The sequence below is a fragment of the Varanus komodoensis genome, unplaced genomic scaffold, assembly GCF_004798865.1.
Source record: "Varanus komodoensis strain SLA01 unplaced genomic scaffold, ASM479886v1 scaffold12, whole genome shotgun sequence".
Lineage (NCBI taxonomy): Eukaryota > Metazoa > Chordata > Lepidosauria > Squamata > Varanidae > Varanus > Varanus komodoensis.
Window position 1 is genome coordinate 1260510 of NW_025335349.1, and position 15063 is coordinate 1275572.

A 15063-nucleotide genomic window follows, 5' to 3' on the forward strand; every position below is an offset into this window, starting at 1 on the left:
TTGTATTTAAATATGCATCTAATAGTACATGTTCATGCCAGTGATTTTTTAAAATCACACATCAATACCAAAATTCAGTGCAGGCTTAGGAGTCCTCTCAGACCAGAATGGGATGCATCCATCCACTCCTGCTCCTCCCCTCCTCTCCCCTTGCCAGCTCCTCTGTTGGATCATGGAAATCATTGCCACCCTCCAGACACATGCATACATTTCTGTCTGGTCCTTTCCTCCATCACAAGTCTCCTCTTGGGAGTTGCAGGGAGAGGAGAAACATGATGAATGCATCATCCCCTGCTCCGTGCCATCTGAAGGAACAGAGGTGCGAAGCTGGGCAGATGTCAGGGAGCTGGGGAGTGGGAGGAAAGAGAGTGGTCAACAAAGGTAGTGGGAGCTGAGTCAGTCACCACTTTCTCCCACCTTCTGCCCTGCTTGTTATGTACCACAGGCATTTAAATAATAACAGGTATGTGTGGATGCTGCTGGGCCTTTCATACTGTAGAGCAGCACAACTATATTCAGATCCCTGTGTGTAAGACCTCCCATGCAACATGGGCCCCCTAAAAGAGGCTGCAGGGGCAGATCGTGTAGACATGGTTCTTATGGACATAGATGCTGGTGTAGCTCAACACACAGTATTTTCTAAATGGGGTGGGGGCAGCTAGAGGCCAAGGCTTTTTGCTGTGCTACACTGCATGTAGTGTGCATGAACCCACAATTCATTTTGCACTGCAAAGGAAAGGCAAAGGAGTATGCTGTAGTTGTTAGAGTGCTTGACTGGGACTGGAGAGATCCAGATTCAGGTCCCTACTTGGTCATGAAGCTCATTGGGTGACTTTGAGCCAGTCCCTCGCTCTCCATCTAACCTACTTCACAGGGTTGTTTTGAGGATAAAATGGGGAACAGGAGCTGGATTATTAAGTTGCCTTGGCTACTGCGCAGGAAAAACATGGGATAGAAATCAAATAAACAAACAAAAAACAAATTATAGTCAATCTGATATGTATCTCCTTAAAAGTAAACCCTACTGAGTTCAATAAGTGGATTTATAATTGCAGCCTTAGTCACATTTTGACATGGACTTTCTCCCTCAAAGCTCAAGTCAGAATTAGTAGAATTAATTTGACAAGAGTTGCCTTGAAAATGATGTTGAAATGATATCTATATGTTGAAAATGATATCTGAACAGCAATTTAGGGCAAAACTCATGAAAGATTTATGAATATTTTGGTTAATGTTTTACACATTCTTTCAGTACAGCATGATATATTAAAGAGAAAAAAAAATCTGGTCATGATAGAAAATGTTCTCTTGATCTACCATTCCAACTTAATGCACTTCAATAGGGAATGGAATATAGAAGTCCCACTTTTGATTCCAAAGTGATGCAGTTGTAATGATCACAAAAAGATGAAAGCACAGACATCAATCAGGGTTCTTAGTAAAGCAAAGAGGGTAGGGACTTTTCAGAAAAAAATACCCTTTTCAAATTTGAAATTCTGCCATCTTCTATTTTAGAAGTGATTCTACATTGGTGCAGCTTTCTGTTGATCTCACTGACATCCATGTCATCAGTTTTTTGCATCTGATATTAAGCTAAAAATTCCACTATTCTTTGTTATAGTAGATATTGGAGTTGTATTTGGTGCTGTACATCTAGAGAGACCAGAAGCATATGGGTTATCTCTCATAATATTTACAATCTACTATATATACATAGTCAGACCTACATACAGTGGAGTTGGAGAGATAATTTGCAATGTATAATCAATGAGAAAAATACGTTGCAAACTTGGTGGGCTACCGTGAATATGCTCCAAAAGGGGAAAACACACACATTGCTATTTAAGAAAGTATTGCAAACAGAAGATTAATTACTAGCATTCAGGAACAGGAAGATATGGCTTGCATAAATAGAGAACCAGGAAACAAAATAAAATAAATAGAATACGATGTAAGACACCAGAGAGTACAATCTACAAATAACTTAAGGTGGTACCTTGCACATAAATTGCTTCAGCACTGTAGGTATCAAACCACAGGAAATAAGCAAAATGCCACAGTATTACCTCAGGCCATTGTCATGCTTCTGGATGATTCTCACACTCAAAAACATTCCAGGCCAAATTAGACCAGAGCTGTAATCAGATCTCTCACCCCTTTCATTTTTTGTTTAAAAGCTGGCAGAAAACTGGGGGAGCAGGAGAGAGAACATGAATGGCTTTGTCCTTTCTCCCACTACATTTTCCCAATGAAAACTCTGTCTCACAAAGCTTACCAGAATACATAGGGTTTCCCAGTAAGCCCGATCATGAAAAGAAGAGTAGGGAGTGCTAGCCCCCTTACCCAAAACCAAGTCTTGATCAGAACCCAGCCTGCACCCCACTGTGCTTTGCCAGACCCCAGAAAGGTGAGGGATCCAGGCATGAATCTCCAATGTCTTCTTCATTCTGGCTTTTAGCCTTACCTGTCAATCAGTTGATTTACTCTTTATTTGGTTCATCCACCTCTTATTGAAAGTGTATAGTTTTAATATAAAAACATCAGCATATTCTCTCATATGATCATTTCTAATGTTCCCTTGGCCATGAAACTCACTAGATGACTCGGGGCCAGCCACTGGCTCTCAGCCTAATCTACCTCACAGGGTTGTTATGAGGATAAAATGGTCGGGGGTGGGGAGGACCATGTCTGCTGCTTTGGGCTCTTTGACAGAAGAAAGGCAGGATTTCAAAGTACAAAACAAATTTTAAAACGTTTCATCCTCCACATGCCACTTAGGGGGAATAATACTTTTCTTATACCACCCATACCTCAAAAGTATGTGAGAGTGGACTTCGAATTGTTTAGATCCAATGCATTAAAACACAGGTGCTGATATGCTTACAATATGACGGATGTGCTCTGCATATGAGAAAATAACACAAGATTTTTCAGATGACTTCTGCATCTGCATATATTTTACAGTGCAGTTCATCAACTCATGTCTCTCATGTCTTGTATCAGTGTAGAAGTGATCCTTTCTCCTATAAGACCACAAATGTTTTCAACTACCAGAACCCTCAAATGCAAACAGTGAGGGAACCCAGTGGAGTATTGCAACGATATATGCAGACATTTAGAAAAGAGCATTTTAAAAAAATGATTCATTCTTAATTTATCGCAGCCCTAGGGAAACAGTAAATTATATGTTGACAGCTTCCATATGTGTTATGTTGCTCTTTAGACCTACAATTCAATATAAAATGTGGTTTTAGCAGAAAATCAGCTACATTTCATTCAAGAATGATGCATATGATACCAAATATCATTTTTGAGAAAAAAAGTCATGCAACCTTTTGTACTTTTTCAGCATCATCAAGAAGGAAAACAAACTGTAACAACCAGACCTTTTCCCACCGTTGTTTCCAGTATATTGGTTTTTTTATACTACCTATTTTCCTCTGCTGCTAGTGTAACAAAGGATTTAAAGTTAAGAGCCAGAATCCTAAAGGAAACCAAGAATGAATTTGTTTTAATTTAATAACACCAATCCTCAAAGACAAACTGATAGGCCAAAATCTAGGCTGTTTGGGTAAGATGTAACTGGAGGGCACAAACTCTTAGTTTTGTTATCACTGCATTATAAGCTTTCCAGTGTTCAGGGGGTATGTTGGTAATCACATATGCACACCACATCATATGCCAGCCCATTTTTTTTTGTGCTACAGAGATGGTGAAATTTATTAACTGATTGGCCTGTGCTTAGCTAGTAAAGTTCACCGGGATCCAGTTTTGTGTTCCTTGAGCGTATTTCAGTCCCTCGAAAATCAGTTTCATGATCATCTAATCTTTAAACTAACCAAGTTCCTGTGATCTTTGTGCCTGTGGTAGCTGTTAAAACATTGTTCATGTCACCTTGCCAATAGCCAGCTAATCATAATCATTAGTCCCAACAGGACAAAACTCTAAGTAGATAATTTAAAATTGATTTTTTTCTAATTTTGTGGAAAAGCTTGATTAACCTGCTTGGAAACATTTAAGCAGCTACTGCATATGAGAACCTGTGTTGTGTAGCGGTTAGAGGGTTGGAGTGGGACTGAGGAGATCCAGGTTCTAGTCCCCCCTCAGCCATGGAACTCAGTGGGCCAATCACACACTCTCAGTCTAACCTAACTCAAAACGTTGTTGTAAAGAGAAAATGGAGAGGAGGAAAACCTTGTAAAGCCTCCTTGAGCTCCTTGCAAGAGGAAGAACAGTAGTGGTGGTGATGTTACCTTTTTCTCCTCGCTAAGGTCTTCTTCTAGCCATTCATACCAACTGGGCTTCCATCAACACAAAACCCAACAGAGATTGCAGCGTATATTCTTGCACCCCAATTTGTGCCCACAGAAGGCAGATGCCTTGTCAACCCCTGAGTTCACATGAGCACTCTGTTTCTAGTGGCTTCCCCGTAGCCTGTTTGGATCTTGGACATTACTGTTGTTTGTGCATCTCACATTCAATTTTTTGCTGTGATTACATGGATGGAAGGAGCCTCCTGGATCACAACCTGGCTTGCATGGCTTCCATTGCATTTCCACAGTCCTGTGTGCCTTGCAACCTCTGTCCAGACACATTTGTTGGCTTGATTGGTTGATTGATTGATTTCTACACCACCAATTAGCCAACGATCTCTGCACAGCTTACAACAGTTCTTCTTTTAAAGTTCCTTTACATCCATAAAATTATACCAAAATACAAAATTTAAAAGCAACGTAACAGCTAAAACACATAACAATTAAAGCAATAGTGGGACATTCTACTGGCGTAACAACTGTGACTAGCAATATTCCATTGAAGAAAGAGTTGGACAAACTTATATACTTTTTGCTCACAAGATTAATTTATAACTCTGTGGGCATGAAATTGTAAACTGCTGAGAATGCTTTGGTTATTGGGCAGCATAGAAATGAAATGAACAAATGAATTAAATAAATGTTATTCAATATTTAAGTACATGCCAGTGTAGTATCTTAGGACCAACCTACACGTTACTTTAAACGCCTGCTTCATGACTACGTTATTTCCTCCTTACTCAAAAGCAAAGAGAGACCAAGTCTGGATTGGGACTCAGGTATATATGTAGTAGGGGAGCATTAATCCTTTGGATCCTTTTTAGTAATGCAAATTGCAGCTGTGGTGGCCTCAATTTGCAAGGAAAGGCAAAGAGTTAATGCCCTCCCCATCCCACAAAACAGCCTTGCTCAAGTCCTCCTGCTTACCTGTAAGTGGGAAAACAGGGCACCTCGTCCCTTATTAACTTGCCTGGTCACTGATGTCATTGGAGGAGGCACTCCTGGAAGATCCAAATGGACCTGTGGTCCACTTGGTGTCCACTCAGAAAGAACCTGCAGTGTGCTGGCTCCCTCCCAGTGGAACTCCCTGCCTATGGATATCAGGCAGACATCCACATGGTCTTGTTTTCCGTATCTGCAAAAGACATTTTAATGACGCTTTCACTGAATGAACAGCCATAAATACATTGAATCATTTGAAAAGTTTTTCCTGTTCTGGAGTTTGATTCTTTTCTGTTTTACTGTGCACCATTCAGTGAAACGTTTTGAAGATACAGAGTGTCTTAAAATAAATACAATTTTAATAGTCCTAACTGCTACTTACATCTTTAAATTGATGTTCAGTTTGCTTCTTAAATAACAAAACTGCCATCAACATTGAAGTCTTTAACTGCTAAAGGTTTATTCACATGGAGAATATCTGCCGTTGCCATGCATTTCATATCATTAGCAAATAAAAATGTAGTTTTAACCACATAGGACTATGCTGGGAAACTGGGGAATTAAAGGAAGGAAGGCTTAAATAATTTGAATAGCTATATAGCATGGACCATGGACTATATATACGGCCACGGAAATAAATGTACAGTAGAAAAAATATGAACCTGTATGAATGTGTTTTTCATTTGTCAAAGTGTTTTGCTGCTTAGTCTGAGGAAAGCCAGGATCTTTTAGTACAGTAGATAGAGGACTGGACTTTCAAGTCCTTGTTCAGTTATAATGCTCACTGACCAGTTACTGTCTCTCAGCCTTCCTCACAAGATTGCTGTGGGAGTAAGAGTTGGCACAACAGGAGCCAACCTGTGCCTTTGGGAGAAAAGGTGAGATAAAAATGAAATAATAACCCATAAGCATCATGAATAAGGATGCTGATCAGTCTGTATCAAAACTCCAAATAATTATTTCCTGTGTCATTCTTCATCAGATTTCCTGTGTCACATATGAACACTGACACCAGACAAAGCCGGTTTGTCTTTTACACAAACTGGGGATTCTTTTGACCTACTGCTAGTAAATAAGAATAGTAATGATAATAATAACAACTATATATCACTTAATATAAAAAGATCCCCAAATGGATAACCTAAAAATGATCTACAGAATGCTCCTCCTGTTTCCTAGTTGGAATTGGCCCTGCAAGGATAGCAATATGCCATGGCTGACCCTTCTGATTCTTGTGTCTGCCCCATTGTAAGCATACACTGCTCCAATTTAAAGAGCCCTTACGTAAAATCTGGATTTTTAATGATTACAGTTTTCCCAACCCAGTTCTCAGAAAGAAGTGGAAGAATTCTAAGGAAGTGGGACTGCTGTGGCAGACATTTCCCTGCAAAGTCCTCTGAAAAGGTTGCGCTTCAGGCCTTGGCCCTTTGCCATGTCAGGATGTCAGAATTAGATGCTGACTTGGAATCTAAATCACAGAAGGTATGAAATGGTAGTAAGCCACTGTACTGTAGGCAGACAGCACCCCAGTCAGAGTACCAACTGAATTTTCTCTTTTTCATTTTTTCATGGGGTAGGGTCAATTCAGTGAGCAGGCGAGAAGTTCTACACAACCATCAACACCTGCATGAATTATTTGATGTTTCACTGGTTTAAATACTCTTATTAATGTTTTATACAAATGTTTTAGCAAGAATTATGTGTTTTGATTGACTTCTAATTATATGATCATGTCTTTTAATGTGTTTACATTTAATGTGCTTTGAGATGTCTTAACATATGGTAAATAGTATTCAAATCTGTTATATAATAATGTTCTGGTCCCATTCCATATCAGAGCCCTGTGCGCTCAAGGTGGGCAACAGTGGTACAGCAGCAAATTTAGAAGTGGTGAGGGGTCCCTTCATGATAGTCAGAGCCACACCTCAAAGCCACACCCACCCAAGAAGCCCCTCCCCATCTGCTCTGTCAAAAGCAGAAATGAAACTTACATGCTATAACTGAAACTTAACTACACCTTTGCAAAAAAAATATTTTGAACTTTCTGTGACCTTGAAGATACTCTCTGCCTATTCAGTCCTTCACAGCTGACATGTAGGCATAAACAACTGAGAATGGGAAGTCAGGAGGGATGAGAGGTAGTTTTTGGAGCAGCAAAGGCAAGTCGACCATGAGGGAAAGTGTCACAGAAAACACATGTGCTTGCCTGGCAGGCCTGCCCAGATAGGAAGTTCCCAGGAAGTGTTGGGAGCCGTTGCAAAAACACCCCTGTTCTTAACCCATTAAATTCAGGACTCCAACACAGTGGCAGCTGCCAGCCACAAACCAGCAAAATTAAGTCTCCCAAGAGGTGGTGGGGGAGGGACAGTGACCCTGGCTTCAGGAAGCCAGTGACCCTCCTGAGGACCCACTGCAACCCCCTGTGGGCCTCTTGCACTACAACTTACAACTGTCCCCATCCCTAGCCAGCACAGCTACGGGTGAGGGATGGTGAAAGCTGCCCATGTCTTCGTGACAGATTTAATGCAGCATCTAGTTTAGCCCCAACAGTCACCATTAGACATGTGCTGCTCTGGCACTGGGACAGTTGATGCAGGAGCTTGTACAGCAGGCAGAACTACATGTTACAGGATGCCCTGGGCAGTAATTACTGCATGGAGGCTGTCACATTCAGATGTATATGAAGACCAGCCCTCAGTGTATAAAATGACAACACACAAGGAGAAATGTCTATGTTAAAAGTGTTATATATACATGTAGCTTACCATCTGTCATCTCTGCACACAGCTGCAATCCTAAATTATTCTGCGGATTAATCACCCAGTGATTGCTGGTCACTGTGATGTCAAAAACAAGCCAGCCGACATCAAATGCTTGTACCCGCCTGGTGTCTAAGAGAAACAGGTCTGCATCCCTAGTTTAGAAAATAAAGATATGACTTTCAAAATTATAGTAATCAAGTCTTGGGTTTTGATTTGCTTCTAACAGAAAGCTGCCAATAAAACATTTGTTCTGACTTTGCCATAGCAATGCAGAAAAGGACTGCATGCATCGCTAGTGTTTGTTTTGGAAATGAAGGCTGTGATCCACACACCAGTTAAATCAGAGAATTTCCTTTTAATTTCCCAACCCATTGGCTTCAATGGGTCATAAACACTCTTAATTTCTCTTTAGAGAATGCAGAAGCATTTTCCATTAGTGTGTCTCTTGGCTACATTCTGCCATTTCTGGTTTCCTATGAGTTTTTGCATACCCACCATTCAGTTCTATGAGCATGTAACTATTCCATGCATTCAATGGGGAATGCCATCATGCATGCAGAGAATCAAGAAGAAAGTCAAACCTCCACATGCATCAGGCTTTGGAACATGCCTGTGGTGCTTTAGGACTATTTCTTCAGAATTATGAGGAGAAAAGTGATATATTTCTTTGGTTTACCATGGGACCCTACAAAAATAACATAAAAATCAGGCTAGTTCTTTTAAATACTTAAAAGAGAGAGTGAACCTTTTCCCCCAAACTTGCTCAGCAGCTTAGATGTTTTAGATATATGGCTCACAGAAGTTTCTGAAACACCAAACTCAAGATTATCACTTTATCCACTTCTTACTAATGAAATATTTGCATTAAAAATTACTTATGGTGAGGAGCATGGATGTGGCAAATCTAATCTTAAAGTTCATTCATGGCTTAATAGGCCCAACAAGCAATCCCACTCATACACAAAAGTCCTACACAGTAAATGTAGCTCTTGGTTCTGTAAAAATAAATAGAGTTGAACCATATAGTATATCCCTTGTTGAAGTTAAATTAAACTTGGCTTGTTGTATTCATATTTCAGGGCAACGTGTATTTTTCAAAACTAGTCATTTAAATTGTGCATGTAATCCCTACATTTGCTCATCCATAACGGTTAACTTAACTAATCATTTACATGATGAAATTGGAAAATTGGATACCTGTGAATTTTCCTTCTGGCACCCTCACTGGACAGCAGTACAACAGATGGGTTGTTCAACCTTCCAACCACTAGGAGAAAAAGACTCCAGGTAGAGGCTGAAAACAGACATGCTGGTATTAGGAACCACCGCTCTGTTTTGAATCCAAATCTATATCCTATTTTCCAAACTTGCCAGGCTGTGTGGGTATGATATTAAAGGCAGTTGCCGGGGTCACACCGACTCTGTTCAGGGATGACATGAAGCTACAGCTTATGTCGACGCACAAAAGAAGAAGTGTTTGGTGTTTCGAGCTGAACCTTTCCCCCATGGTTCACAAAAGCACTGAGTCTCCTTTCTGGCAAAGAGCAGCCCATAGACAAGCTGGTGCTATCCGAGCACATCCCCTTGAAGAAAGCATGCAAGGCTGGGGGTGACTGAGGGCCAAACCAGACATTACTCTGAACATGTGTTTAGCAGTCACTTTTTTCCCTCCAGTTTTTTTCCCCACAGTGGGTAGAGGGCTCCGATCCTAGAGAGGCAGCATAACTGGCTAGAGAGCTAGTGTGGTGTAGTGGTCAAGAGCATGGGACTGGGACTCAGACGATCTGGGTTCTAGTCCCAGCTCAGCCATGGCGCCAACTGGGTGACTTTGGGCCAGTCACAGACTCTCAGCCCAACCTGCCTCACAGGGTTGCTGTTGTGGGGATAAGATGGAGGAGGAGAATGATGTACGCTGCCTTGAGCCCTTTGTAGGAAAAAGGCAGGATATAAATCAAAAAACAAACAAACAAATGAATAAATAATATGGCAGCTGCAGTGCTGGACTGAGACCTGGGAGATTCAGGTTCTTGGCCCCACTCAGCCATGAAGTTCACACTGGGTGATCTTGGGCCAGTCACACACTCTCAGCCTGATTTATCTCACAGGATTGTTGTTGTGAAGGTAAAATAGAGCTATATAAGTCCCCTTGGATTCTGCACAGGAAATAAATGTAATAATAATAATAATACTACAGGAGTAGTATGGAAAGTAAGGGAAGTACTTTTCATTCATGGCTGCTAGAACACTTCTTTAAAGTAACAACTGTTTTGGTCCTGGAGTGGGAAACTTGTACCTGGGCTGAAGTGCTTCAAACTGCAGTCAGAATCTTGGGCTGGCTCCAAGACAATTTGTTCCTCCATTCAAAAGAGCCCCTGTACATATAATCCTAGCTTCTCAAGGAGAGACATTCTAGCCTGGCTCACTCTCAAAGCAGGCCAGTTTTCTAAATGTGAGGCGCGCTTCCCATTTGGTGCTGCCTCAAGCATGTGTCGTCCCAAGAGTAGCCAAACGACACCAGCCAGCAGGTAGCTCAGGGGTTTCTTTTCATTTACTTTAGTGCAAGTGTGTGTGGCCTTGATGCAAATTGAGAGCACCATACTCCACAAGAGAAGGTTTAACTCTTCTGCCACCACCACCACCCCCATTTGCGCCCCAAAACTGCCCCCACCGTGTTGACAAAAAAGAAAACAAAAGGTCACAATTGGTGTCAATGGAATTTGGGGGAGCAAGGTGGTCCCAGCCGGAATTGGGGCTATGTGCACTTTCACTGGAGTAAAACCAAGGATAACCCTGAGCAATAAGTGTAACTGGCAGTTTAGCTCTAATTTTCAAGCTGTATTTGATATGATTGATCTATGATTTTTCCCTTTTTTACTAGGCTATAGCTTTCAAAAACAGTGATTTGCTTGTCACAGCGGCTCTAGGCAAGGACAGGGCTACTTGATCTTTTCTGCTGAGTCATTTTTGTCATCAGACTCAGCTGTTTTCTCACCCTGGGGTAATGGAACAAAGATGGGTGGGATGGACCTCTGTCCAGTGAGGTGGTCTTAAAGGAAAATTCACAGGTAAGACAATTTTTTTCACATTCTCCAGCACTTTTGCCATACCAGATAACAATTAAGCATTGCATGGACCCTTGGAAGACAAGAGTCAGAGGTGCCACTTCTAGTATGGAATTAAGAGCCAAACTACACTTTGCTTTAGAAACACAGACCCAGTTTGCATGATCAAAATGGTGGCTTGCTGGCTGCTATTAGCCTAATTATTCACCCAGTCACAGTTTGTTGTGCTGTTCAAACCCAGGCTAAAAGGGTTGTTAGAATGGGAAACAACCCCCAAATAACTGATGGCCTGTTGTTGGGTTATTTGAGAAAATATATGTGTTTGCCCCATAAACCAGCCATGCCAGCCAATTCAAATGGCACAGCAAGCCTTGTTAAGGGTGTCCTACACACACCAGCATGCGCCACTGATTTAAACAAGCCACCATGGCTTATTTAAGCCATAATGGTTTGTTTGATCATGTGAACCAGCCCATAGCATCATATTCAATATTTGTCCTCCTTAAAGTAGAACCAGCGAACTACATAGACATTAAGTTAAGGTAACAGCTGCAGTTTGCAAATGGGACTTAAGTTTATTTATTTATATATTTATAAGCCACCTAGTAGTTCAGATAGACTCTCGAGGCTGACGGCTCACTGACTGGGTTAGATCGACAGCTCACCAGCTATCATCCAATGGTCTGAAGATCTTACTGCTCTTGCTGAAATTAGATGCATATCCTGTAGGCATCACTTTCATATACAGTCTTATTTAGACATATGAGTCATTTATCTTAACATGTATATCTGAATTGGAAATGTAGAATACTTCTTCCCTTTTTTATTATTATTGTTAATAGTGAAATGGTGCCTTTTTGGCAATGCTTTTCTTCTAGGAATTGCTGTTCCCCCCACTTTTTTGTTTTATATGTGTGCATGTGTGCATATGAATGATAGTTCAAACTCTAAATCATTTCTTGCATTGCAGCCTCATGGGCACGTCACTGTTTGTATGGTTTCTCTCTTCCTGAAGTATCCCTGAATGTGGCTCCAAACTCCAGACTTTCAGGGTAGAGCAATGGCTCCAACCATTCAATCAGGCCAACCCATGTTTTATAAATTAAATTCAGGCCATCTTTTCATACCCTGGCTTGGACATCACACCAAAGCACGGTTTCACTATGCAAAGCATGGTTTGGCGGTATTTCTGAAGCATCTCATAGACGTGGTTTGTGCATTGCAACAATCCATAACAAAACACCACTTGTTGCATATGAATTAGGAATAAGTGAGCCAGCCACTCCTGCTGCAGCCAGGGGGAGCTGAATGACCCAGGAGCACTCCGTTCTGCATTCAGACATCACAATAAATAACCCAGGGATGCTCCTTCCCTGGACTGTTTCCTGCAGTGGGAGCAGGCTCACCTACTTCTACTTCATTTTCAACAATCTACGGTGTGTTAAACATGGGTTGTTGCAACATGTGAATCTTGCATAGTCTCGCTTGCATTGCATCCCTTAAAAAATGTTCAGATGTCTTGTCCCAGCAATGGAAATATGATTTGAAATAAAATTGGAATAGAGGGCACCTGTTTGGGTATTCCTTGATGATCTGGTAAATGCTAATCTTAATGGTTTCATTCTCAAATCGACTGTAACTTCGATCCTTGTAAATCCGAAATTCAGCTGCTGTCACTGACTCTCCATGTGGGATCTGAGTCAAGTCAAATCGAAATTCTTTGTAATGCCGTCGCTGGTGGGAAAAATCCTTGTCTCTTTCAACTGTGGAAATAAAATAAAAATGAAAAGATAAAAATACATATCCAGTGTATTTGGATAATGATGACCGTTTATCATGCACTTTAAAATTAAACCGGGAATTAAGCAAATAGTCCAACCACAACCTTTGGGTAAAACATCAGTCAACAAGTGTTAGGAGGTCAAATGGAAAAGTGCTTAATGATTGCATTCAGCATTTCAGGAGGCAACAAGAAGAAAGATCCATAAAAATGAAAAGCTGTATATTAACACTAAGGAAAATACAGATAAAATACAAGTTTCAGAAGAATTTAGAAACTAGTTTGGTTTAGCTCTGTTCCCAAGTAGGAATTACTTGCAGATGGTCTTGGCATATATTAGAGAAGACAGCATTTGTGAAAGAAGGGGCAGAGAAGCTGGCCAAATTTTGATTGAAATCATAATTCAGTGATAACGCAGATGCTTGCTTGATTCTCATGTTGTTAGGTTCACATTCTCAGTAATGCAAGCATAGGAAAAACATGAAAAATCAAAATAGCTTTGCTCATGCCATTTCGAGTGAAATTGTGCTGATAACCTTGCTATGCTGACATTTCTTTACAAACAAGCATTCTGTATTAGTAAATCCTATCACTATGGATATCACTACATGTACGAATATTGCGACAAGCACTATAAATATTAGCCATGAACTCTCTTGGATAAGTTGCTTGAACAAATTACACTTTCTGCATCAGTTGCTCATATGCTCAATGGCAAGACTAATGACTCATTCACACAGTTGTTTTAAGGAAGAACAAAATGGTTAAAGAACACTGCATAATACAAGCTACATCCTCATATAAATAATTTCACATATTCTCCCTCAGTGCTCTAAGCCACTGTAAATCAGAATGACTATGAATTTCACTATATTTGAATAGTGTACTTTCACATCAAATTAGGTCTAATGTTTTGATATAGAAGCCAGTACATTAAAATATTATTACTGAGACCCATGTTTATAGTGTTTTGAGAACTTAACCTTTCCTCAGAAAACTTATTAATGTAAGTACCCAAGATTTTAATCAGATGTGGCTAAGAAATTCATGGGTTCCAAAGCAATCATGGAACTGCACTGGTATGTGGTTGCCCAGCTCACATCTTAGGTCACACTCCTGAGTTCCTAGTCCTTCCTGAGTGGAAAGATGCTGGCTTGGAGGTGAAGAAACCTCATGACCACATACAGAGACAGCTTGAGCAGTCGGAGTGATGACTCCTCATTACCTTCTCCCTGCAGTTAACATTTGTTTGTCTCCCGGGTTTACTAGGGTGCTTGTAGCAAAGAAATGATTGGGATAGTAGCTGGAATACAGGTGCCTGAGAACTGTATATGCTCTATTTTATTTATTTATTCACATATTTATATGTTGCCTATAACTGCCAAAGTGGCCTCCCTAGGCGACTCACACAATTGTATCTTACAGTACAGTATTGTTCAGCAATGCTGCACCAAGTGACCTGAGGTGTTTTCCATCAGGTTCTCAGTTGGACGAAGGATTAAAGGTCTATTTTGACTGATCAGCTCAGTACTCTGAAGGAACACATCATTTATAATGGTGCCAGCACAGACTCTACTGCACTCTTTTGACATGTTTTGATGGGGAAGTTTTACTTACTCAGGCTAGAGAATGTGGACAAAGGTTTATATCCATTGTCAGTCCTACTCAGAGTAGATCATTGTTCAGCCTTGAGAAGAGAAGACTGAGGGGATACATGAGATCCCTCTAGAAGTACCTCAAAGGCTGTCACAAAAAGGAAGGTCAAGGTTTCTTCTCCTGATACTAGAGTGTAGGACACAGAATAACCAGCTGAAGTTTTGAGAACCCAGATTCAGTATAGATATCAGGAAAGCTTTCCTCACTATCAGAGCAATACAACAGTGGAACCAGCTGCCTGAGAAGTCATGGGCTTTCCCACACTAGAGACATTCAAGGTGAAACTGGACAGCCATCTGAGTGGGATGGTATAAACTGGTCTCTTGCAACAGCAGGGGGTTGGACCTGATGGCCTTCTTGGACACTTCCAACTCTACTATTCTATGATTCTATGAATTAAAATTAATGGTACTTAGGATAGAATAACACTGCTTCTAATGAATACAAGTAAAGTACATTATGTTTGCCCACTTTGGCTTGTAAAAGTTGGTAGGGGTGAACCAACTGGTTGGCCTCAAAGATTGCAAACACTTCCCTGAATGAGAAGA

The 15063-nt window shown here is 40.8% G+C and overlaps 1 protein-coding gene across 1 annotated transcript in view; it reads right to left on the reverse strand.

The window, feature by feature from the left end:
* BMP5 (bone morphogenetic protein 5) overlaps nt 1-14700 on the reverse strand; it is a gene marked incomplete at its 5' end in the record, with an annotated part of 40191 nt that extends 25491 nt beyond the window's left edge. Inside the window, 3 exons of the mRNA XM_044421499.1 lie at nt 8021-8169; nt 12650-12842; nt 14685-14700. Coding sequence (XP_044277434.1) covers nt 8021-8169; nt 12650-12842; nt 14685-14700 — 358 coding nt within the window. The remainder of the gene's footprint in view (nt 1-8020; nt 8170-12649; nt 12843-14684) is intronic.
* Nucleotides 14701-15063: the final 363 nt, after the last annotated feature.